General features: G+C 39.5%; 1 protein-coding gene across 1 annotated transcript; it reads right to left on the bottom strand.

Annotated features, from left to right (window-relative positions):
- Positions 1–608: 608 nt before the first annotated feature.
- On the bottom strand, positions 609–27538 carry ferry3 (FERRY endosomal RAB5 effector complex subunit 3). The gene is made up of 14 exons (XM_076302983.1): positions 27401–27538; positions 25246–25503; positions 23958–24103; positions 23078–23259; positions 20158–20257; positions 19934–20055; positions 18967–19073; positions 15272–15469; positions 14923–15051; positions 11934–12005; positions 10760–10962; positions 7477–7534; positions 1526–1593; positions 609–1281 (listed from the first exon to the last, which is right to left on the bottom strand). Exons 2-14 carry the CDS (start codon positions 25421–25423, stop codon positions 1189–1191), a joined length of 1656 nt encoding a protein of 551 aa, XP_076159098.1. The 5' UTR covers positions 25424–25503; positions 27401–27538; the 3' UTR covers positions 609–1188.
- Between the last annotated feature and the right edge of the window lie 384 nt (positions 27539–27922).

Here is a 27922-nt window from a genome sequence, read left to right as displayed (position 1 = left end):
CCCACAGTGCTAAAAGGACCAAAGTGGTTTGCTGACCATGCTTGATTGTATGCTTGATTGGCCAGCCAACTCGATGAACTGGCCAATCAAGCATACAATGAACTTTTTCACAATATTCTAAATTGTTGAGACCCACCTGTAGGTGAGACCATCTGCTGCAGAGAAATTTCTATCATGGTTATGCAGATGATGCTCGACTTTACTTGTCTTCAACCCAGATGACTCCACTATTTCTGCATGCCTCAGTGTTATTTCAGTGTGGTTGAAATATTGACACCTTCAGGTGAGTCTTTTGAACACCGAGCTCCTAATCCCAGTCAATCTAGCTATTCCCAACATCAAAATCTAGCTTGCTCATTTTCAGTGACCTCTGCTAAAATGGTAAGTAACTTGGTGTCATAATTGATGACCAACTTAATTTCCCTGAGCATGTAGCCTGTCACAGTCATGTTGAATTATAGTCAACAATATTCAGAAGCTCAGACGCCATCTCACATGCTACGCAACCTCTTGTGTAGGCCATGGTTCTTGGACTGGACTATTGCAATGCAATATTAGCTTACCTACCTGCAAGTGTAGTAAGACCATTACAGATTCAAAATGCAGCATTGTGTTTTGTCTGAACTTTAATCAGTCAAAGAAGACATTAGTTATTAGTTCATTCATTTGTTACTTTTCATTGTCTTCATATAGTGTCCAGAATTAGTTTGTAACACCAATATGGCAGTAGTCTCTACACATATCCCGCCACCTCCTGTATGCCTCTCCATTCACTTGAATAGAAAAATAGCTAGGGGCTTGCCTAAAAGGACTGATTCAAATCCCTTACTCTGGCCTACAGGACACTTATGGAAAGTTTGGACTAGAAAATCTCTTGCAAGTTCACACTACTAGACACTTTAGTAAAAATCGCAGAGAAAAGGCCCAGAATAGGGGCCTTCAAATCTGTGAATTCGAAAATCTTAATGAGATAAAAACAAATGACAGCAGGCCTTACAATTTTGTTTTGATAGGCTCATTTTTCAGCCAGTTGATTTAGTCTGAGAAAATTTTCTATGCAGTTTTATTTGCACCTAACATGGATGTTTGTTACTTTCCCCCAACACCATGTAGGCTTTGAGTAGCCTACAAAGTGGTATTGGCTGATAGCAGCCATTGATGTAGCCAATGTCCAACACAATGTTTCAATCAGCGCTTGGAAGTGAGCGTCAAGGTAGAGGAGACACGGAAGATCTGAGGAAGCATATTACTGAGCTGATAGAACATCTCTTCTGAGATACTCTGTGAATGAAGCACAAAGAGAATATCTCAGTGGATTTACAACAAACAAAATCTACAAATGTCAAATACAGTGTAAGAGGAACTTTGAGGCTTTGTAAAGCTTTTAAAATGATTTCGATAGTGCACAGATTTAATACTTCAGTCAATGGCACTGCTTAAAAGTACATTTCAAACAAGGGTTACCAAACTGTATATGAAGCAGAGATTGGGCTCAGATTTTGTACATTTAGAACAAAGATTTTACCTGTGGAACAAGAAACTGGACGGTCCTTGAAATGCCACCATCCCACGAGGCCATCTCCATCATAAAGCCTATCATGTGAAAGCAAGGTTCTTGTCATTTTAAAGGAATTTAGGATATTATTATTAGTGCATCATGTTCTGCTACCCAAACTCTGCAGAGCCCATTATCCCATTTATACCACAGTTGCCCCACTTAAATTACAGTAATATAAAATTTTAGTATATAAATATTAGGGCTGTTGGGCTTGACGAATTGATAATTTTTTTTTTTATTAATTACATACTCTGTGATTAATTAATCTAAATTAATCGCATGCATCCATATTTGCTATGAACATCTTAAAAACAATTTTGGCAGATGAGTGAATCAATCAAGAGCCAAACCAACATTATAGACTTTAAAGTTCAACGTCTCTCTTTTATTTAATTTTTTTTTTACGGCGCACGCATCAGCATAGTGCATGGTGTCAGGTTTTTAGCATGATAAATGCAAATAACTGAAGTTTCCAATGACATGAGCAGTACCCTAACACCAAGATAATGTGTGGTAAACCACCTTGTCCATTTTTTTGGCCATTCAAACATGTTGTAGGTTTTTATTCACATAATTACTAGGTTGTTGCCTTTTCTATCCAGTAGGTGGCAGTCCAGGATAAAAATTAGCAGAGCCGTATATGGCTCTGAGGAATAGAGTAGTTCAAGTAGTTGAGTAAAAAAAGAGTAAACTAAACAGTAGGAAAAATTAGACAAAGAAAAGCAGCATAGCCTACCAGTGCAAACAGAAATGTAATGTGTGAAGTTATTGGAATGGAAATAAATGTAACCACCTTCAACATACTTTTGAAGACTGAAGTTGAATAACTTGTCTTTCCAGATTAAATGTCCATACTGGTTAAGAAAGGCATGTGTGAAGTTATTGGAATGGAAATAAATGTAACCACCTTCAACATACTTTTGAAGACTTAAGTTGAATAACTTGCCTTTCCAGATTAAATGTCCATACTGGTTAAGAAAGGCATGTGAACAGTCTCTAAAATAATTTTAGCTCCCTTAGTAAAGCGTTGTTGAAAGTTTGCACATTCTTTTAAAACGCAGATCATTTTTACTCTGTCGCTCTCGGAGGTAGCCTCCCGAGCATTTGCTCTGCTGCCGGCCTGTGCCTTCACATCGGCCAAAATACTTGATTGCATTGCATTCTCCACATTTTTTGCTACATTTTCATGTACCTCATCAGCATTTACGTTCAGTGAATCTTTTGTAAATTGCTTTAAAATTACCCTCGGGCCCTCCTACTTGGCCGCCTTTGTTATCGCCCGGCTCTCCTCAGCTTCGTCGCCCTTCACTCCTTCGTCTTCATTAACATTCCAGGTAGAATTCTCCGGGCTGTATTTTGGGCACCAGCGCATGGCGTAAAGCTCGTTATTCACCCGCGGAAAGTTTAATTTGGTATTTTGCACGTTTATTTTTTAAGCATTGCGCCCAGGGGTGTGGCAATTAACAACCTAGGGAGGGGCCTGGCGTGTTGTCTAAAAATCGCTATCATACACCACCTAAACCTGGTCAGAAGTCAATGGCGAGTTGTTCATATGCTATTTTAAGAGCGCATGTCAACAGTCATATTGGCAGGTGCACGCACCATCCTTCTATCATTCATGAACGCACACCAGCGCACGTCCATGCAAAGCATTACAAATTGCACGATTACAATGGGAAACATAATTAGAATAAAGATATTACGAAATACTGTACATCTCATGATGAGTAGTTATTCACCATCATTTGCAAATTGGTAATGACGGTTAAAAGTGATTAGGGGAGAGGCGAAAGACACGTATGGAGCACAGCTGAAGACTCACTGTCACGAGATATAAGCAACTCCTCTGCAGGATAAATGTTGTTTTATTCAGTCATTTGAGCAACATTAGGGTAAGTGTTGCTTTTTCCAGCCTATGTTTTCGGTGGTAACCCATTGTCAGTCAATACTGAAAGTAACTGCATATAACTGTCTTGCGTTGACTGACTCCTTGGTGAAGTTAGTTTCACTTTGCCAACGAGTTCAAATAATAGACGAGTGGAAATGCGTGAAAGCTATGCTAGGTTTTAGTAAAGCATGGTTTAGGAATGACTATTCCATACGGTCTCGCAAGCAGCCTCCTTCAAATGCGCCGTTGAATGTTAAAATACCGATGCATTTATTTGACATATCGCGCTTTGCGCCGTTAAAGGGAATGACAGATGTCATTCTCATTGGTTTAAAATGATGTTACGCCCCAAACACACCCATGACTGATTAAAAAATCTAGGAACACCTTGTTGCGCCATGCGCTCCACGTTTGATAACGAAACCCCTCCCAATGTGAACTGGACATCCTACTAAATTTGAATAGACTTTTGACGAGTGACGATGCACTTTAGAATGTCATGATAGGGCCCTCCATGTTTTTGTCCTCTGTGTCCAGTTACATAGTCTCTGTCTGTTCTTGGTCTTGGATTTTGTTAAATAAATTTTGAAATAAATGTGACTTCTAGTCTAGTGCGACCTATATGTGTTTTTCCTCTTCATGAAATATTTTTTGACTGATGCGACTTATACTCTGGAGTGACTTATAGTCTGGAAAATACGGTACAAAAACTAATCCATGCCTTTATCACTAGTAGGTTAGAGTACTGCAATGCACAAAAAAATATAAAGAAATTGGAACTCATACAGAACTCTGCTGCTAGACTTTTAACTATGACCAAGAAAAGAGAGCACATCACCCCTGTGTTAGCTGAACTGCACTGGCTCCCTGTTTCCTATAGAATTGATTTTAAGGTTATGTTAATTACTTACAAAGCTCTGAATGGCATAGCACCTTCATATATCTCTGAGCTTTTAATATCTTATCAACCACAAAGGAAACTTAGATCTTCCAATGCTAATCTTTTAATTGTACCCAAAGTGCTCCACAAGCAAAGTGGAGAAGCTGCTTTTGTCCATTATGCACCAAAGCTATGGAACACCCTGCCTCTATACATTAAACAGGAGAGTTCAGTGGATATCTTTAAAAAAAAACCTGACAACATACCTGTATATGGGAGCTTTTAGTTAAGTCATCTTATCTTGTAGACTACCTTTTCAGGTTATTCTACATTTGACTGCTGCTATTAGTGCTGCAGTCAACCAGAAGCAGATGGACCTCCCCTATTAAGTCGGGTTCTGCTCAAGGTTTCTTCCAGGAATATGGAATATGGAGTTTTTCCTTGCCACTGTTGCCATATGGCGTGCTTGTAGGGGGTTTAGGGTTAAGGCTGCCAGTTTGCCGGTCGTGCTGTTCCTTAAACGTCTGTATATAAATTCATATAATCATAACAATTACAAAGAACATACGAAGGACACGACCGCTGTATTTGTATTATATTATATTATATTTCTTGGTATGTTATGTTGTATAGACCGGTTTCAGGTCCCTAACAACCGTAGTCAAGAACGAACTCGGAGGACAAGCACTAGTTGTTTACACTGACAGCGCATAGAAAACAAGCTGGCTGAACTTGATATAAGATGAAGAATAAAAACATATTGCCGAAATATTTCGGTGTAGCCGAGTCTGAATTGTTTTCATCTAGAGGTGTAGCGGATTTACCTATGAAAAAGCAACGGATTTTACGGAAGGTAGGCTAAACATGTGGCCAGTCACTGTAAAGTTAGGTTAGGCTTAAGCTAATGTTAACGTTAGGGCTTCGACTGCAGAAACAATTAGTTTAGATTTAGTAAGAACATTACCTACTCAAAGGGTACATAATGACAGGGGTGGACAATCATTTCCCCCTGAGGTCAGAGGATAATTACTTTAAAGTAGCCTATCCTGGCCACACATTGAACGATTGACTGAAATAACGTTAGAACTACAATGCACAAAATTCATTGTGCTGGATGTTAGCTGACAGGGCAGGAGCCTATGACGGATTAGCTATAAGTAAGGGATAATGTATAGAACGCCGGTCATTATGGAGAAAATAAGTCCCGACAGGGCGAACCGGACCCCGACGCGCCAGCGGAGGGGTCTTGTTTCGCCCTGAAGGGGCTTATTTTCCCATAATGACCGGTGTTCTATACATTATCCCGCTTATTATACGGCTACTTGCCAAAACGAAAAAATAAACTCCATGATATGTCTCTTTACACTTTTTTGTTACCGTTTCGTCGTGGCTTTTGCTGAGAAACAAATAGTTCGCAACACACGCTGAACTTGAATCAAACATTCTTTAGAACACAGCTGATCAACCGTCTGCTTTCACTTTTGAATGAAGTTCCAAGCGCAAACTCCGTTGCCATTGACAGCGGTCATTCTTGTTTTCAGAGGTCCTTTCCCAACAAATAATGACCGCTAGAACTTTCGGAAATCCCATTCAAGTCAATGGAGCATTCTACTTGCATTGTGAAGAGCCGTATAATAAGCTAGGCTACCTTATAGTAGGCCTATGCAATAACGTTACTTGCAAGCCCATGTTTTCTTTCTTAAAACAAACAACTCAAATGGAGTGTCAACTTTAACTTAGGCTACCCTGCATATTGTCATTTGCCTGAAATGTAGGCTAACGTTAGCCTCCGTTCTCATGGATCATAAGTCTCTCATTAAAATGATATGCTGAGGAATATGATAAAAACGCTGTACGCACTTTGTTGTTGTTTTACTGTTTTACCCTGTTATTTAGCCTACATGACTTGAGTTTTTCCTCTTGAGCATGAAGATAACATTTGTGGCATAACTTCGTAGCTTCATAATGCTTCGTATCCAAATGTCTAGCACCTAGGCCTGCCTACTTTATTGGCGTTTTAAACATTTTTAGCTTTGAATGGACACATCACAAAAAAATTAAATGTCTCCTGTACCACACAGCGGAATTTCCGTCTGCTTTTCCCTGCCAAAAGTTAGCAATTTTCAAGCTCCTTGCGTCTTTCTCTCAATGTGTTGCTATACGGCTCTGGGTTTGCTTGTCCTCCGAGTTCGTCCTTAACGACGGTTGTTAGGGACCTGAAACCGGTCTATATGTTGCTGATCGGATCATAAACGGCCACAGCAACAAAGAGGAATGACTGAAGAACTTGTAGGAAATTGTTGGTTTATTGTCTTAAATGTTTCAAATTTAAAGCACGTTGAGCTGCATTCTGTGTATGAAAGGTGCTATACAAATAAAGCTTATTATTATTATTATCTACAATAAAGTACTCATATGTTACTTTTGATACTAAGGGCAACTACAAAATAATAATGTGTTAAAGGAACTGTATGTAAGAAATGTATTTCAATTAATCATAAAATGACCCTGATATGTCACTAGACATTAAGAAATCATGTTCATTTCAAATACTTATATCACTGACAACAGTAGTCCGGCATGGATATTGTCATTTAAAAAGTGAAGTTGCAGCCCTCAACTGATGTTGATGTTGTCATGTTGTGTTTTGACCTGATGCGCCACCCTCCACCTATCTAATAATCACAAAGTCAGTAGTGTTTCGGCATCCGGGTAGCCAGCTCTGCCACACTGAGGGGAGGGGGAGGGGATACACCACTCTACTGTAATTTGAAAGTGATTGTAGTACCAGTTTTGGCCACAATCTTACATACGGTTCCTTTAAGCACTGTAGACACTAGGTATACTTACAAAAAAACGTTTTTTGTTTTTTTTTACTTTTGGTTGCGCCACCTGACGTTTTTTGGGTGGTGAAATTGCAAATACAGTCTAAAAATGTATTAAACCCGCTGTAAATGTTGCACAACCAGTCTTTTTCTTTTTTTTAAGATTATTTTGAAGACACATTTTTAAAAGCCTTTTTAAAAAATGACTGTTGCTACACCTCATTTTTGCTGTAGCATTTTGGTAGCAACTAAATTCAAAGCCTGCATTTTCATCACAATTTGTGCTGCATTGCATTGTTTTTCTAATTTGCCTGGTCAGTCTCACCTTTGACACACTTGAACACCAGTTCGGCTCGCTTCAGACACCAGGGTATCGTCATCTCCTGAAAATGAAATTGAAGTCATTTTGCAATGATCCCTTTCTCATTTTCTCTCAAGTCAGCTTTAACTACATAGGTGGTGGTAGTGTAGTGGTTAAGGAACTGGGCTAGCATGCAGTAGCCTGAAAGTTGTGTGTTCAATTCCTGGCTTCCATCGTTGTGCCCTTGAGCAAGACACTTAACCCCAAGTTGCTCCAGGGACAATGTAATCCCTTGTTAAAAGTTGATGTATGTAAGTAACTTTGGACAGCAGTGTCTGCTAAATGTAATAAAGGTTAACAGTATACTATATAGATAGAGATCAAGGTGTTGTCATCTCCTGAAAATGAAATTGTTGAAGTAATTTTGCATGGATGCCTTCTCACTGCATTTACAGTACATGCACTTCAGTATTCCGGCAGTATGATGTTTACATGCACAAATACAAGACCAGGATACTTCAAAATCCAGATCATAACCGGGATACTGAAGCGCATGTAAACACTTTTTTGCTGAAGTCAGCTTTAACGGCAGATAATACTGATAGACAGGAGAAAACCAGCATTTGTGGATGTACTCTGTGGTGAGGATATAACTGAAGGAATGGAGTTGTTTTTGGACATGGTGGGATTCAATCTCTTGCAATGTTAGATGACAGGAAGTCACCATGAAGTTAGACAACTTGAAGCCTCGGCGTGGATCTCGGATTGTCTCTCTGACACATCCACTTGGATGAAGGAACACCACCTCCAACTAAACCTCTCTTAGATTGAGCTACTGGTCTTCTCAGCCAAACATACCATGTATCACAACATCAACATGGAAATGGTCTCTTTCTCTATATCTCCAACCAAGGCTATAAGAAACTTGGGTGTCATGATTGATGACTAGCAAACCATCTCTGACCATGCGGTCATGCGGCTTCACACTATTCAATGTAAGAAAAATCAGGCCATATCTACCCCAACACGTCACCCAGCTCTTGGTACAGGTAATGGCTATCTCTGCCCTTGACTACTGCAATGCCCTCCTAATGGGCCTTCCGGCTCGTGCGGAAACCACTACAGATCCAGGCAGCTTAAAGCACAGTAGCCTTCACACGGCAGAAATGAAAATTCAATATCAGCATAAAGCTGGACGCGAACCCGGTAACAACTTAATTATTGTTATTATAAATTATGTGTTTTTGTGTTTGTGTTTTTGTGTTTTATGTGTCGATTTGTTGGCCTTTACCATTTCATGGGTTCTGCTGAGAAAGAAATTGTTTGCCACACACACTGACCTTGAATAAAACACTCGCAGCTGATCAACCCGTCTGCTTTCACTTTCAATGAAATCCATTAGTGAACAGATTACTTGCGGAGTGATATGAAAGACATGAATCAGAAGCACAAAATCAATGCCATTGACAGCAGTCTGTTACACATGGCAAAGGACTTCTGAATGTTTGGGACAACTTTGCTGAAGAAGTAAAGAAACTTCTTCATAAGAGGAATTGTGTGTGAAAAGGAGCCCTCTCCTTTAGCCCCTAGCCACTCTCCTACGATACACTTTTGAAAGACTGCCTTGTGCCTCATCTGCAAAGACTGTGGAACCTACACCGACCTACACTCAGTGGCAGTTTTATTGCTGTGTATGTGTTTATGTTTTGTGTATGTAGGTGTATGTGTCTTTGTACTGGAAAAGATTTTAACAGTATAGGGATACTGGTACAGACTGTCACCCCTCTAAAATGGTTTAACCCAAGGTCTTGATTGGGTAATTTGCTGGCCTACTTAATGCTGGCTCATTTCATGTTAGAGACTGGAAAACACAGGAGACGAGGGAAGGCACATGGAAGAGCTGGAGGTCCAGAAATCAAGAAAGTCAGAGAATCTAAAGTGTAATGTTAGTTGAATTTACAAAGTTAATCCTTGCTTGCTGTGAGGCAAGGGGAAAGCTGGTCCAGAGTTTTGCAAGGTCGCCTTATTTGGACCAGGTGCCTAGAAGAAATGGCCTAGGTCGTTGGCTATAAGAAGTGTTGCGTAGAGTGTACTGAAGAACCCTGTATTTCATGCCTGGACTCTAATTTTGCTTCCCGGATCTGCCTGTATTTTGGACAATAAATTCATATTTTTGTAGATGATAGCGGCCGTGAAGGATTGAGAACAGACTTGAAAGTAGAGAAAAATTGGCTACTGTCAGTGGCATTTTCAACTTTTCTCTGAAGGAATGCCTTGTTAGCAAGTGCCACCAGCCTAAAGAAAAATCTTTCCTTCAACATTAAGGGAACTTGTAGGTTGAAACTGGCTTGTGGTTGTTGCATTCCTCTACTTTGGAATAACAATACTGCCTGCCCAGCAACACATCTTTGGAATTGTCTCTTTCTTCCATGCAATCACAATGAATTTCAGAACATCAGGTGCTCCTTTATAGACCCGATAAGGTGTCCCATTCAGGCCGGGAGAGGATGCAGCCTGTGCACAACGGGTGCAAGATGGGGCCTTGTCCTATGGTCAATGTATCTCTCCAATTGAAGGAATGTCTGAGTGTAACGCAACATCCACATGCCTCTGACTGTTGAAATGTTGAAGATACTCCTCTAAGTCACTTCTTTCAACCATCAATAAAGACTTCACAAACTTCAAAGGATCCTTGTAGAAGGCAACCCTGACTTGCTTGTTCTTGGCGTGAAAGTTGGTGTGATAACTCTTGGGACAAAGGTCTACAAATGACAAAACTGAAGATTGTGATTGCCTACTGATTATGGCATGATAAAGTTTAGTAGAAAACCCCCCTGCAAGCAATTACAAAAATGTACAACGTATAAATATACGAAGGGGAAGATAAAGAGTCGGAGATATAGAGTTGGGGTGAAAATCTGAGGTTTAAAGCAGAATTTCGATTTTCTGAACGGAAAAGAAGCTGTTTATTAGATTTCAAAACTGCTGATGTGTGTGTGTCTGTGTATGTATGTATGTGAAAGGAAGGATATAGAGTTGGGATGAAAAATAAAGATTTAAAATACATTATTCATACTGAAACCCCCACAGGAAGATGGCTCTAAGGAAATGGCTTTAAGCTCTGCACAATGGCAATACTAGACCACCCAATTATGAATATTCTTTTGTTAATGTATGCAAGAAACCAGGCTATATGTTTATGAAACATTATAGAGATCTGAAATTCCTAACCTATTTTGTAGAGGCTCTTTCATGGACAATCAAAAAAATGACATACCTCATGTGACCATACAAAGCAAAGTCTCACCTCTGACATATCATGCACCAGCAGAAGGGGAATTGTGATGGTGACGATGTCATGGGTACAGCAGACCTTGAGAATATTCCGCAGGCCCATAATGGCTGGATCACGGGCTGTGATGTTCCCAGAGCGCACATTGTCATCCACACACAAGTGGAACACACCATGGACCTCAGACAGGTTGGAATGTCGAGTAATGTAGAATTCACCTGGGGAAAAAGTCAAGTCAGTTCACACTTCAATTCTATAGCACATTTCAAGCAACATAAACTGACCCAATGTGCTTTAGAGTTCAGACTAATCATTTTGCAATACAAGCACACATGAATAAAAGGAATAAGGAGTAGATGTTAGACAGAAGTGAAAGAAAACCACATCATAAAATAAAAGTGGATAGAAAAGTAAAGGAATATGTTAATACCGTCAACGGAATATAATAATACATGCAACTCTAATATGGAAGACACACTAAGCAACACACTAACACTCTTAACTGTCAATAAATAAATAAATAAATAAATTCCGAGAAGAAATGGAGATAATTAACTAAAAGTATTTTTCAGTACATTGCTTAGGTGTGAGACAGACGTTGGAGGGCCAAATATATGTCTTCTTTATACAGTATATTATTTATTTAGCTCTAAAAAGATAGATAGATAGATAGATAGATATTGATCCTTTCGAAAATTCATCACCATGCGGCTCATCAGATAGACAACCGACAACAGACAACAACAGGAACACTAAACCCTCCCATAACCCCACACAAAAACAATACACAACACCAAGTATCTCGACATAAAATAGTAAAGTGCAGCATTATTAGTACCGGTATCAATAGTAAAGTGCAATATCATCAGTGGAATTTTAATAGAACACCAGAGTATTATCACACAGAGACGATCATATAATTTTCCCTTCGTAACGTATTCAACAGTATAATACTGGTAGGGATGAATGATCTGCAAGTCCGGTTGGTTTAGACAGTACCCTATACCTCCTGCCTGATGGCAGCACCTCACACCTGGAATGTAAAGCATCACCACTAATTGCTAATCCTTTACTCATCAGAATTTAACTGTGAACTCTAAGTGATTATAACTTAATGTGGACTGGCGTGCTAATTACGCTCTTAACAAACACTGCACAACAAAACAGATAGACAGACAGACAGGCATACCTGGCAAGATATTTGCAGGATTTCTGTCAACATTCTTGTTCTTATCCTCAGCTCCACTTGTTCTTGGCAGTTCTATTGTGCACAAAGATATGTGTCAAACACACTATCCAATATTAAAGACCTCACCTAAAAAATCTGTTGTTAGATGAGATTGAGAACAGTTGCACAATAGTTCATTAGTTTAAGTACAACCCCAGTTGTTGGCATCAAATTCAAAAAGATATTTTATTATATACTGTATATTTTCATAAAATAACACATTTCTCAGTTTCAACTCTGTCAACACTCTGCCGGGTAATTCTGAATAGGCTTAATTATTTCTCCATTTAGCCCTTCCATCCATATTAAAACGGCGTGTTCTGTCACCAAAAACACTCTCTGAGGTGCATACATTTGGAAACGCTGGGTTTGTGTTGTTGTGTGGACAGTGAAAACACAGTTTCAAATACAATGATGTACAGCTGCCTTGATAATGATAAAATTGAGTGTTCCAGACACCACCACCAAACACTTCTATGGCGTTTTCATGTTCTCGTATACTCAAAATCATCTGCAAAGGTTACATCATAAAACAAATGCATTTTTATGAAACAACAATTATTTGCTTGACCATGTTCTGTCTTTTTGGCACTGGAGTAGCCCATTGACTCAGATGTGGTATGTTCAGGGGCCTATTGCACAAAAGCAAAATTAAGACATCCGGGATAAGTTACTGAGCTGCTCTCAATGAATCCAAAACAAGAGTGTACAGGCTTAATTAGTTGCACAACGATCAAGCCAGAATGAGCAGACACAGATTCATCAAGCCAGGTGAAACCTATCCTGGATAAGTGCGCGTTCACGGCTCCCTCAAATAGACCCCGCCACCGATCACAGATTCACTGATTCACCATGGCAACTAGAGCGGCTTCATTGCTTCTTCTACAGCAGTGATGCCAGGGTTACGGCCCGCGGGCCGGACCCATCTCCATAGAAACGGACGAGGTAGTAGCCTTCTAGCCTCAGCTGGCCAATCACAGGGCGAGTAGGGCGGGACTCTTCCCCTACCACCCTACAAAAAAAAAATTCGCGACCCGGCCCGACTGTATGTCACATCCGGCCTGCGGGTGATAAGGGGAGAACATATTTTTATTTTATTTGTATTTAATTTTCGGTGGAATCCGTCAGTTGGTTTGTTGCTGCTGCTCGCCTCAGCCACAGCAGCATGCTGACGGTAGACTAGTTGCTATCGAAATGTTATCAAACTCGTTACGAAGTATTATGATAGTGGTCGTGCTTTTCAAAGTAAACCGGCGTTATGGAAGACGCAGCTCTCCAAGCGCAATGCAGCCCACTTCCCCTGTCTAAAATCTCAGCCTGTTAATCAAGTATGGACATGTAGGCTACGCAAACTTGCTTTCCGGAGTTTGACAATCGATTCACATTTTTTTGCTGAACTGGAAAAGGACTTGGCGCTTTTTTGCTCTCCATTCACGATTGACGCTTCCGAGGTCCCAGAGGCGATACAAATGGAACTGATTAAACGGCAGTGTTGCACCGTCGAAGGATTAGCCTACTATGTATCTGTTGCAATTAATCCTTGCCACCACACGCACGGACATCTGAATGATGTTATGTAGGCTAAATAGCCACTGCCCAGAAACTGTCCCATGATATGGACAAGCTGGTGAAAGTTAAAAGGTATCTTTTTATTTTACTAATTCCTACTGGATATTCAATCTCATGGCCTATTGTTGGACTACTTTATTCTGGCGCTTACTTTCTTGTGTTATTTATAGGAAATGTGTTTTGTTGGCACCTAGTCTATTTTGTTGCATTTCTAATTTAGAAATGTAGGCTACTTGGATGGATAGGAAAACGTTTTTAGAGGGTAACTGTCTCCTGCTTCAGGTTATGTAATTGTAGGGCTCATTGTGAGGCTATTTTGGTGCCAATGGAATTTCTTTTTGATGTGTAGGCCTTCATGAATAATTTCAAATAGCCTACCTATCCATGTGTTTGGCATTTTCAGTGTTTGGCATTTTCAGTCCGAAAGTGTAATCCGGCCCCCGAGGTCTCACTTAAAAAAAATCTGGCCCCCTGTCCAATTTCACCGTGGCAACCCTGTTCTACGGTGTGAAGTAGGTAGTGATGGCCTTTTCACAACAGCAACAAACAGCAACACCTCTGTTTAGGAGAATATTGCAACTAGTTCCGCGACCACCACACGCGAAATGGTTAGGCACTCCCGTGACGTCACATTGTCGCATGACAGGTCGGGAATGGCGAGTATGTAAAAGTTAATTAATGATCACAAACGTTTAAATAATGACAGTGGGTCTAGATATATGTGATAACAATGTGTAGTGGGCAGTGGAATAATTATTGGTTTTCGTTTGTGGTGACTGCTGACTGAGATAAGGGATGAGATTAAATAGATCCTGGAATTTAGCCTGGTCTGGAGCAGGCTAGCTCCACAGAATAAATCGCCATGGTAACTTATACCATAACATATCCTACTGCCCCCTATCCCGCTTTTGTGCAACTGGATCACGGATAAATTGAGCCAGGATAACCAAGATATCCCGGCTTAATCCCTTATCCTAATTTTGTGCAATAGGCCCCAGGTAAGAGGTTTGGAACAAAAACGGCAATGCTGCTTTGCGATTGTTGGATTTGTATCTTGACAAGTTGGCGTTGTTCTGTCTTCCACATTCATGAAAGGTTTAGTATGAATGTCGTGAGAAAGGTTCTCATGAAACAGTCATGAATGCTTTATGTGCAGTTTATGACAGCTGCTATGAATGTGTTATGAACTCACCCATCAAGTAAAGTGTTACCCAAAATTCTATTGAGGTTTAGTTTGATCTGAGGATCAGCCGGTGTGGGTGTAAAACTGGGTAATCTGAGAGCTATTGCTTGTTAGAAGCTAGCTGACTACAGCAATCGACCACTTGCAGTCTAACTAGTTGTGTCACATTTGACATAGTTCATAGATAATGTTACTCACCTGGCTGTTCTCTTTGCTTACTACTTTGTTGTGCTCGTGCATACAACATCACTTGCTGTACCATGTCCAACTGTTCCTCCAGACGTGGAAAATGGAAGTCTGTGCACTCCATGGAAACAGTTGCAAAATCTGAAATGAAATCCAATGCAAAAAAATGTGGGTAAAGAAGGTTAATGGCCTAACAAAATACTTAAGAAGAACTTTATACAGAATGTCTCAGAGAAATACAGCTGAGACACATGTTAGTTTATATGTAAATATATAGATGTGGCTGTACCATCAACAAACTGTAACCCTAACTCTGTGTAGCATGGGGACAAGAATAAAAAACATGGTAAGGTTCACAAACCTCTCTTGATGCCGCTGTAGGAGTTAACCCTATTATCTACCAACAGTACAAGGCCACAGAGTGAGGAGGAGTACAGAGAGAGGGCAGTCTGTAGTCGGCGCAATTTCACTCCACTGCTACCATGCCGACGGTGCTTACAGAGTTCCAGCACATCGCCCCGCACCAGACGCAAGTTATGCATGGTCTTTAGCTGAGCGCCTGATCACAAAGACAATAGCACATCACATCATAGTATAACAAAACAAAAATGCATAGTTCTGTCTTTGAGGGAAAGGTCCCATTCCCATTAATATTTAATAGGGTGGTCCTTATTTTTCAACTTTTGAAAGTCACCCCACCAATATGTTTGAATAAATAAAAAAAATAATTGGGCAAAATTGTATCAATATTAATCAATATTTAGAGGTTGCTTAAGACATTTGAAGTTTAACACACACAAGACTCTTTTCCTCAGTGGTTCCATGTTGGTGGAATGAGTTGCCCAGTGCTCTCCGTTCCTGTGATAGTTTTGGGTCATTTAAGAGGGGTCTAAAGGCATATCTGTCATATCTTAGTTCATTAAGTGCTTCTTATGCGTTATGGTTTGTAAAATATTGTTTTATTTCCATTAGGCTGTTGATTAATTTGACATTGTTGTTTACTATTGATATTCTCTTTAATGCAGTCTTACCATGTTATAGTTTTTTTTATTATTGATTAAATGGACATTATTGTTTATTATTGCTCCCCTTTAACTGACATTGTTTATTATTGCTATTCTCCTTATTATATAGTCTGACCAACAAATAATATTGCATTTTATTTTGTTGTGCGTTCTTAAATGGTACAATTTCTGCAAAAATGAGTGATTCCGGAAATATTTTCAAAGGCATTGAGCTACTTCTAGATATTGTAGGAACAATTCAAAATTTTGCAGAGTGTAATTTTATTGATATCGTAACACATTTAGGGGGTGAGAGTTGAACATATCCAAAAAAAATGTTTTCACCCCATATAAGGACCACCCTAATATTTAAGGTTTAATGCTCATGTAGCCATTACCAGAATCTGAATGTGTCTTGTATGAGGTACAAGGTCTTGTACTCACATTTCCATTGTGAGAAGTACCTATTTTTAAGCACTGATGTTGAAGTGTTTTTTTTCTGAATGCCTCTTTTTTATTTTCCCCAATGAGGAGATGGTGTATGTGGCCAGCTAGAAAAAAAACACTGAACCCAATCTGTTTGGCTTTCCCCCCAATATATCTTTAAAAAGTTACAGAGGAATACATACTGCACACTTTTTTTACTTAACATAGCCATTTCGGTTTCTCTCTGAAAATCCTGTTACTGTAACTAAAAAGTCTTCCATCACACCATCCCAAACTTTCTTTTTTGATTTCAATGCCTGTTCTGTCCTAATTTTCAACATTGTTAGAACTTGTATGTTAAATACATTGTTATGTTATTTAATTCAAGGAATAAAAATCATACATTTAGTTTAAAATCGCCATTCATGACACCCAAAGTAATGTAAGAGTTTCATAAGAGTTTTACTTATTTTAAGACGTCTTATCATGAAAAAAAGTATGAAACACGTGTTTCATTCATCCCGTCCAGGCAGTAACCCTATGTATTCTAAATAAAAGCACAAATATCTGTGTTTACATTATTATATTTTATGGAGACATGGAAAAGCAGTTTTAAAAAGATGCAAATATGTCACGACATCTCCTTGCCTGATGAGCTGAACCACTTCTATGGCCGCTTTGATAAGGACAACAAGGAGGTGGCCATCAAGGCAGTGGTCTCTGCAGATCACCAGCCCCTCACACTCTCCGCCACCGATATGTGTACGGCACTGAGCAGGACTAATGCACGCAAGGCTGCTGGTCCTGAAGGTATCCCCGGACGCGTACTCAGGGCCTGTGCTGTGCAGGTGACTGAGGTTTGGACTGACATATTTAATCTGTCACTAGCCCAGGCGGCTGTTCCCGCATGCTTTAAAACCACCTCCATCATGCCGGTTCAAAACACTCCACTGCAACAAGCCTCAATGACTTCCGTCCAGTTGCACTCACCCCCATCATCATGAAGTGCTTCGAGAGTCTGGTCCTGGCCCATCTCAAGACCTGCTTACCACCCTCACTGGACCCCTTCCAATTCGCCTACCGCCAGAACAGGAGCACAGAGGATACTGTCTCTACGGCACTTCAATCTGTCCTGTCCCACATTGACAATAGCAACACCTTTGTGAGAATGCTGTTCATTGACTTTAGTTCAGCAGTCAACACCATCATCCCCTCCAAACTGATCATCAAACTCTGCACAGTTGCAGAGAAACACTGGAAAAGGTTGGCACGAATCAGGGACTAATTCAGTATGGTCCACGTAAGATGGTATAACCAAAAAAATCTCCCGTCAACCTGGAAGGATACTTAAACCCTGCCTATTTTCCTGTTTAGTTAGAATAGCTGGTGAATCTTAATGTGAAGTCATGCTGTCTCTCCCCTGATGTGAATCATTGTAAATAACCTTCCTTCCATCGCCTGACTGGGTCGTCATTTATCTGTGGTATCAAAATTACCATCAGCAGGTAGCAACTGTGCTCCAGTTGTTAGAGACAAGAAATCTTGTCCCACCTCCTCTACCAGATAAACGACTTGTGTGGAAAAATGCATAATTAGTTGACAGCGCTGTAGGAGTGGCATAACGCATAAACTAACTCTTAATTGATCACAGTTGAAACCCAACCCCTCGAAAAATTGCTGCAACAACACCAATCTTCACGCCATTAAACAGTCAGTTGTAATAAACCATTAATTTTAATCACACCAAGTGATTAACAAATAACAACGAGCGAGATTGAAAGTGAACTTAGAGCATATAGGCAAGTTGCCTATATTTCCCTTGGGATAAATAAAAGTATTTATCTGTCTATATAAATCTAGGACATTAGCAAGCTAACCATCCTGGTAATATATTGTGAAGTTACTCTTGTCATAGAAACAAGCAAAGCAACGCCTATATTTTTCTGATAAAACTTTTTTCTAAAAATCTAACTGAAGAACTAAAAATCTATTCACCACGGCCATTTTAGAAATGTATTTTTTTCCGCCTTGTGCTCAATGTTCCGGACGGCTAGTTCCGGCTAGTTCGCTTCACTGGGATAACACGACAGAAGAGGATGGAAAAGCTAACTTGGGAGGAAACAAAAAATACAATTAGGAGGTCAGATGGCAAGATTGTATTTCGCCACCCAAGGTTATTCACCTCTACGAAGTGGGTAGATGATGTGCTGCGCCGGCCTCCCATATTGTATTGAGATATATTTTGAGTGGCCATTCTCAGCACAGTATGTCAATAATTAATAAGTCATAATAATTTCTTATAAAGTGCTTTCTTCATTTAAACACAGTGCATTATCTGATTATTTACTGTCTAAAATGCTCAAACCAAAACACACTGCTACACAATTAATTAATTACTAATCAATTGCTATTTTAAACAGGAGGTTCAGCAGACACAACCATTTTCAGTTGCATGTGAAAATTGTTTACTTCTGTGTTGTTGAAAATCTGTTTCTATTGTGTCATTCATCCCAAACACACATATCTCCTCTGCCAAAATGACTTCAAGTATAACATTTAACTACACAGAACAAAATGAATATGATTTGTGCTTGATTCTTGATTCTCACGGTGTCCAGAGACATACCTAAGTGGATTGTAAAGCTTTCTTCCAGTTGCCTCTGCTCCTCAAAAAGACAAGAGCCAGATTCAAGGGCTTCTGTTAGTTGGCTGGTTTGTACCTTAATCTCCTCACTGAAAAAAAAAAAGAATATTGGAAGTATCTACATCACTTTTTAAACGTGTATAGCAACACAAAATGCACATGTAACAGACCTGCCGACCTTGAAGACATTTTTTGAGTAGCACCTCGAGCCGAGAAAAAAAAAATCCTCATGTTGGCCTTCATTCATGCAGCCAAAAACAGACATAGCCATACACGCAGGATACAGTTTGGATAGCAACCCATCTTTAATGTTGGATATCTATCTAAATTTGATCCAATGTGTTCCTGAAAGTGCAAACTGAAACTTTTACAGTAGTTCTATAATGTTGACAATCTGTTATAGAGTCTACTAATCCTGACCTATGAAAAACACCAAAATGTTGATGAGGACTGATGTGGATATGTTGTCCATTTTCTCATCTGTGGTCTCTATTCAATCATGCCTGGTCTATTATTAGCTCTTTTAAATCCATTAATATTAGATATTTCTTTTGTAAAGAAATACATCTCCCTGATGTTATGCCAACATACTTAATTCACTTGAACATGGGCTACAGTTAGCCTGGATGTCAGCTGACCCACTACATTTGAGGTCGGGAAGTTCAGTTTGGTTCCGTTGTGGAGTAACTATGCCCGAACCAGAGCTGTTCGGACCAATCAAATTGGGCTTTGTACGATGATGGACAGATGAGCAACAGTGCCTCGTCTATCAGGTCATCTAGATTTGCGGGAGATTCTAATTAGGAACTTTCTGGAGAAGTTGGATGTCTGCTCGTTTTAAGTAAATAATCGTACCGTACTTTGATGTGAAAATTCATGGTTGGTATGCAAATGCATACAGGTTGGCAGGTCTGAGTAATAATGCACTGAAAAAGTAAGAAGGTATTACTTAATTGCACTGTTGTTAGGGTTTTTCAGATCATGGTGGAGTCTGATCACCCACTCCTGGTATTCTTGTTTTTGAATGCCTGTAACGTGCTTTAACTCAGTGGCCCATTTACTTTCCAGTACCTGATCATAATCAAAGAAGCAGAGAGAACACTGTTACAGTTTTCAAGGACAGAGAACAACTAATGATAACGGTCATTTGTTCATCTGTGAAATATGTCCTACCTGCTGAGCATCAAAATGCTGAGAGGCCACTGAATTGACATCATGATCACTGAATGTCTTTCCCAGCTCCTGCATCACAGTTTCCATTTCAGCTGCTTGCCTGAGATTGAAAAGGACATTTCTTGTTATGCCCATAACAGTTTGTCAAATTTTGCAGACACAAATTTAATTGAACCCTTACAAAAGTAATATTTTCATCTGTCAAACATTGCAGAATCTTCAGGGTTGGACCTGGTGACCTTCTGGGATGTTTCTGGGATGTGACCTCAAAGAATGGGAACACTAAAACAAGGGACTACATTAAGGCAACGTTTACACGTGGCCGGCTATTTTCATAAACGGACATTTCACCCTCTCCGTTTTCAAAAATAACATAGTGTATACCTGTCAGTTTTCAGAAAAGTTTTTGTTTACACTAACCCGTGTATATATGCCGTCAAGAGCATGCCAAACCTGTAGGTGGCAGTGTAACGAGAAGCTCAAGCCCACATTAGCAATCAGAATCCCGAAAATAGCAACAATAGCAACAAATTACTTCCTCTTTCTCTTTTAAACTGTATTTGCAATTGCAAACAGACGAAAAGATTTTGCACCAACATAAATGCGAATGCTACTCTGAATGCATCCATGATCACCATAGCCAAATGTAAATGTAGGCAAAACATAGGTTGCAGGTGCAAGTTCTGGCGCATAGGCCTACTGTGACGTTGGCTGCTTAAACCTCGTTTTCAGAGGCGAATTCTCCGTTTGCGTGTAAACAAAGGGCACAAACGAAGGGAAATGTCTCAGTTTTTCAAAATAACCATGTACGTGTAAACGGGGCCTAAGATTCGGGAGGAAAAGATCAGGGAGTGTGCCTGTGACACTGTGATCCACATCTCACTGATTAAGATATTGTTTACACGAAGCAGGGTATTTTCCTAAACGAATATCTGGCCATCTACGTTTGCAAATAAAACTGCATGTACACGAGACCGTTTTTTTTTTTTTAATGTGTTTACACGAACCCGTGTACATACATGCTGTCATGAGCACGCCAAACCACAGTGGCAGTCTAACGATAGCCTCAAGCTCACATTAACCAATCAGAACCCTGAAAAGTCGCACGTGAGAACATGTAAATGTAAACATTGGTCGCACATTTGGTGTACTTCTGTCGCATACTGTGACGTTGGCTGCCCAAAACTCCGTTTACCACAGTTTAGAACCAAACGCATAAACAGAGTTTTCAAAAAAAAAACACTTTGGCCGGAGTTTTTTTGGATAACCGTTTTACGGGGCGAATTCTCCGTTTGCGTCTAAATGAAAGGCTCAAACGTAGGGAAATGTCTTCGTTTATAAAAATACACATGCTCGTGTAAACGGGGTCCAATTTAATTATATTTGGTCATTTTGTCTTTTGTGTCTATTGTTTGCTTGCCCTTTCTTTATTATTGTACACTTTTGACAGTAACCAGGGGGGTATTCCAAGTACATGGTTTAGTGGCAAACCTGGTTAAGTTAACTAAGAGTAAGTGGTAAACCTCCTACAACAAGAGCCCTATGGCATTGTTTTCTTAGGAGAATGAAGCCATACAGCTATTCTATTAGACTTACTCTGAGTTAACTTACCCAGGTGTCACTAAATCATGTACTTGGAATATCCCCCAGGTGCACATGGGTTCTGTTATGTCTTTGTCTGTACTGTATGTTACTTTTCTATGTATGTAGGTCTACTTTGCTTTGAGTTGCGCATGTCACGCAGTGGGGCAAGTTCCCCTTGTTTCCCCATTAGTGGGGACCCTGGCTGGCTAGTGCCAGTCTGATTAGGAGAGTCTTGTGATTGGTTAATTGGCTGAGCACCTGTGAATTTAAATTCCAGTGTTGGGAGTGCTGGGGAGCTCTTCTTTTTCTTGTATGCACGTAATGTGCTGTGCGGCAGTGGCCGGATTTATTTGCGGGGTTTTCTCCAGTCGGTTGCGCGACTTACCATTTTTCTTTTGCTTGTTTTAAGTTATTTGTCTAGTGAAAAAAATATTTTTCTCTACTTTATTTTCACTTTTGTATATATATTCTCTCCGGTTTTGGATTCGGTTCAAATAAAATCATATATATTTTCCATCACCCACTTTCATTGTCACTGGCTGCGCTTAATTTCTCCTGACCACAAGGCTCCATATCAACAGTGCCGAAAGACCTACCCCAAAAGACGGCACTGGACCATGAAACCACACAATGATCCAAAACATACAGCCAAACAAGGCAAGAAATTATTAACAGAGAACAATATCAACATTTTAGAGTGGCCCAGCCAGAGTCCACACCTCAATCCGTCAAAAAAGTGAGCACAAGCCACAAGTGATGGCAAAGAATCGTTCCTGCCTCAAAACCCGTATTGCAGCTAAAAGGTGTGGTCTAAAATCATTGTGGAGACATGGAGAGGCTTGGTCGGTATTATAAGAACCATTTTGAAAGCTGTGAATGCAAAAAAGATGTTTCCACTGATTATTTAAAAAGGGTATGAATAATTTTGGACATGCCATTTTTCAGAAATTTTTTTTAAAAAAGATTAAAACGCCACTTCTTTTTTTGATTCCATGTTTCTACCACATTGTCTTACAATGCCACGTGGCAATGTCATCGTCAGTCAGAACAAACATATTGGTCAAGAGAAAACTATTGGTCAAGAGAAAATCAACATTAAATCCATATTTGCCAGGGCTATGGATAATTTTGTTCTTAACTGTACAGGTGCTGTATGATGATTGGATATGATGATTGGAGGAATGTCAAAGTGGCTGGACCTCTTTTTTGACTGACAGGGTTTTAAAATGATATGTTGACATTGAAGTTCAAGAGTGGCATAACATTTCCTGTATTTCTTCTGTATATACTCATGTGGGTTTCTTTTGTTGAAGCAAGCCACATTTCTCGTACCAACCTCTCCTGTAATTTCTTGATCTCCATGTCCCGCTCACTGATGAGTTCAGAAATGCTAACATAATAATTGTGCTCCAAGTTGAGCAGGGTATCGGAGGCAGGTGAGTGGATCAGTTCATGGTATACATCTGCAAAGTCCTCATCCCAACTTGGCTCTTCTGGATGTGAATGTTCCAGAGTGGTCTGGATGGACACAAGAAGTACACAAGCCATCATCATGTAGTTGGATGACTATTCATAACAATGGCTACTGGTCATCAGATTTCAGGATTTCTTTTTCAAAAGTATTCAACCCATTGAAATCACCACACTTTTCTGAATTACAAACAATACTTAAAATTATTGTCCAGCCCATAAAATGCCCTTCAATCTCATCAAAACCATGCATAATATGATTGTAGAACTTGAGAACATTGAAAAATATTTGCCATTATATGTTCACTGTCCTGAATATCTCTTCAAGGCCTCTTTGTTTGCAACCAAGCTGGCCTGAGGCATATGAACTAAAGTTGAGTGAGGGAGTCTACAGTATATAAGAAATAGGAAAAATCCAACCCTGAAGGAAAGCAAATGTATTCTGAGGGTAAAAATAAACAGTTTAATTTGTTTTTGTTTTTTAAATCAATAGCACATGTACCATAATTATTGGTACCCAAGACTCCCCTTGCCAATAAAAAACAACTCTTCATCTTCTCCTTTGATGAAGTTGTTAGAGTTGTAGAGTACAATCTCTCCAAACTGTCCAGATTCCTAGCTCCTCTCTTGTGTATTTGCACCTGTGCCTCACCCCACGGGTTTTCTATGGAGTGTGCATGTGCAGGCAGGTGTATTTGCCAGCAAAATGTCCTTTCCAAAAGGACAGGCTTTAATGTTTCACCTACCTCAGAATAGGCCTTGGCCCATGCATTTGTGAGTTCAGCAATGTCCACTTCACCATTCAACAAATTCTGAAGGGCTTGCTCAGAAATCCTGTCATAATCTTGATTGGTTTCTCTCTCAATGAAGGTGGACAGACACGACTTCAAGTCTATTGAGAAGGTACAGTATGTTACATGTTACTTCACATTAAAGGGATAGGCCACCATTTGGGGAAATATGCTCATTTTCCACCTCCCCTCCAGTTAAACAATTTATTTTTTACCTTTCTCAAGTTCATCCAGTCGTTCTCAGAGTCTGGTGATACCACTTTTAACTCCAGCCTAGCATAGATCATTGAATCGGATTAGACCATTAGCACCTTGCCCGCTAGCATCATGCTTAAAAGTGACTAAGAGTTCTTAGAGGTCTCTTCTCAAGTTAGAGTGTAATAAGACTAACGGAAAGGGAAACGTGGCAATTTCTAGGCTGATTTGACATGGAACTATACTCTCATCCAGGCGTAATGAGAGGCTGGATGAACTGGAGAAAGGTAAAAATCAATTGTTTATCTCAAAGGGAGGTGGAACATGAGTGTATTTCCCCAAATGGTGGCGTATCCCTTTAATCAGGTATCAGTACAAATGGTATCTTCCAAACCCAAATTGCTTTGTAAGGGTGTTTTCCCATATAGTCCCTTCTAAAAGACCTGAACTCAGTCCACTAAAAGGGGACCAGAAAGTGGACCAAAACAAAAGGGACAGTTAATTTTGTATTCATCATCATAAATTTGAGTTCATCATCATTGCTCTCAGGTTGAAATAATTATCATAACCCACAATTGGTGTGGTGATTTTGTTTCAGAAATATTTTTTTTTCTTAAATATATATACAGTATTATAATACATTTTCAGAATGAATTACGAGTTATTGCAAAGATTCTCTTGAACTGTCAGTCAACACGTCAGCCAATCACACTTTCTAATTCGGTGGTAGGCCCGCCCCACCTGGTTACTGTTGTTATGTCCAATTTTAGCTAACCTACAATGCAAAATGTGAAAGAGAACCCAGGGCGATTTGTGTTCACAATGCACAGATAATGCGAACCATGCCGTGGACTTCAAAGCGAACCATGCTGAGACTACTTCCCGAGGTGGTCTCAGTTCGGTTCATGTTAGAGGGGTCTGAGTTCAGTTGCCATGTTCACATATGCATAAAAAAGCGGAGTTGGAGTTCGTTTAGAAGGCTGAAAGGGACCAAGTGTGAAAACACCCTAATTCTTATGCAAATACTGTACAAATGAGGAGGATTTACCATTCTCTACAAAGCAGGGGATTTTATGCAGCAGCATGATTCTTCCATGGAGGTCATTTATATTCTCTTGGACTGGGAACTGCAGTGGAGTTTTCAAAACACACTGCTGCCTCCCTGCCTTGAACTCAAACATAAATTCCTTTTCCGCAATGTTTACTTTTCCTTTATTCCTCTTCATGTTCCCTCTTCTGCAATGTATGAATGCTTCTTCTGAATATTACAATTGCTAATTAAAGCTTAGTATCGGTCATTCAATACCTAAAAAGGGACACACAAACAGTATATCATTATCTCATTTACTCTGATTGTAGGTGAGGGAGTTGATTGGTTATTATATGGTTATTGGTAATTGTATTCTTGCCACACAAATGGTTATGTAACATTTGTTATGATCACAAGCCTTGTTATGTTCAATGGCTAGCTAGCCATTCATCTGGCAAGCTCCAATTTTGCCAACACTTTTTAGCAACTCTGTCCCTCCGCATAACTGAATGCACCATTACTTTCGTTTGCAATAGTTTTGTGTAGGGGTGAGAATCGAGAATCAAAATCGAGTAGAACCGGTTCCAATATTTTTGATCCATTGGCATCGTATGTTTCAAGCGTTATCAATGCTGACATGTTTTTCAGACCATGGTGAAAGGCTCCGTGAACAGAAAGTGAAATTGAAACACACAATGAGTTCTACATGGTTTACCTTATTCTAAGCAGCTATGATAGGTAGGAAAGTAGGATGTTATTACAATCCATGCAAATGCACTGTACTGTTATCACTACAGGCTTCTTATTATTACAGTGCATGAAAATTCCTTAGCTTCTCATTACAGTGCATGAAAATTCCTTGGCTTCTCATTACAGTGCATGAAAATGCATTGTACCGTTATCAATAGGCTTCATCGTCTTCTTTTTCTTCTTCTAACCAAAATTTCTGTAATTACATTGCATAAAAACTGGTTTTGCTAGGCTTCTTATTACAGTGCATGAAAATGCACTGTACTGTTATCACTAGGCTTATTATTATTATTATTATTATTATTACAGTGCACGAAAATGCACTGTACTGTTATCACTAGGCTTATTATTATTATTATTATTATTATTACAGTGCATGAAAATGCACTGTATCGTTCTCAATAGGTTTATTATTATTATTATTATTATTATTATTATTATTATTGTTACAGTGCATGAAAATGCACTGTTCTGTTATCACTAGGCTTCTTATTATTATTATTATTCCTCCAACAGTTTTTCTGAATCTAATTCAGCTTGAACCATTTAACGTACAAACTTCATTCAACCAACAGTCTTCCAAGTTCTGGCTGCTTAGCCAAACTGAGTAATCCGGGACAAAGGGCCTTGGTCAGACAGGTAACCAAGGACCCAATGGTCACTATGAATGAGATCCAGAGTTCCTTTGAGAAGATGAGAAAAGCGTAAAGAAGGACAAACATCAGTGCAGCTCAGTGTTTCTTCCACACACGCCATTGGAAATTGTGGCCAAATAGTTCAGGCTTCGTTTCATCAGACAAGATGATTTTACTTCTCATAGTCTGAGAGTCGTTCAGGTGCTTTTTGGGAAAATCCTGGAAAAAATCGGCTTGCATCTGCCCACTCTACCATAAAGGCCTGTTTGGTGGAGTGCTGCACATTTCAAGTTTTACATGCGCACATGAAAGTTTCACGTGAGCACATGAAACTAAACCTTAGGACTTTTTTGCATGTCCCCTATGGATATCCGGAAGTTATTTTCTCATAATTTTATCACAATATGTTGTTTCTGGGGTAGTTATATTTTCTTTCTTTCTGAGTCTTTCTAGAGTCCTAGTTACTTCATCATTTATCTATTATGCTTTATAGGGGTTTCCAACCTGCAAGTTGCTCTTTACTTCGAAACAGGCACCTTACGTGATCTCAATGGCGATGCAGCGTTTGTTTGCACCTCCAACAACATGGCATACCAGTTACCGCCCACAAATATCGACACATATCCACAAATGCCCGTATGTTTGTGTGAAATAAATGCCACGACCTAATAACCTCGCTACCTAAGTAGATATCACAAGTTAATGGGCACAAATAGTGTTGTCATATCAGCGACTATGACTAAATACAGCCTATGCTAAAACGTTAAGGCTGTAACGTTAACTATTACCTGTAGCCTAAAGTCCTCCGTCTGCCTCCACCTTGTCCACTTCCACCTTGATATTTACAAACAAAAACGACACTTTCAATACGTTGACACTTGAAGGGAACAAAAAAAATCATTGAAACAAGCGGAAACTATCGCTGCATCCGGTCACGATTTCTGTAGGAGAGAACTGAAGTGTCAAAATAAAAGCCAAAGACATTTTTGCTAAGAAGCACACTTCCTGTTTCGATTTCTGGAAATCAAAATAAAAGTCCAAGAATCCTGTGTATATATATATATATATATACATATATATATATATATATATATATATATGCAATCACTACCATATCTCACCATTGGCATGGTACTTTCCATAACATCATCTCTCAATGCAAATCAAACCAGCTATTAGGCTAACTGAAATAAAACCATCACAATCTCTAGGTATGTTTAAGGGTATGTGATGATGTGGGGTTATTTTAATTCTAAAGGCCAAGGGAACTTTATCAGGATGTATAGTGGTAGCTTGGTGGGTGCAAGTGA

The sequence above is a fragment of the Alosa pseudoharengus genome, unplaced genomic scaffold (assembly GCF_046254945.1).
Source record: "Alosa pseudoharengus isolate Yale_2024_CS ecotype anadromous, Long Island Sound unplaced genomic scaffold, YU_APseudo_1.1 YU_APseudo_1.1_scf_10, whole genome shotgun sequence".
In the NCBI taxonomy this organism is placed as follows: domain Eukaryota; kingdom Metazoa; phylum Chordata; class Actinopteri; order Clupeiformes; family Clupeidae; genus Alosa; species Alosa pseudoharengus.
Note: the sequence above shows the minus strand (reverse complement) of the source record. Positions and strands in the feature narration are given on the sequence as shown.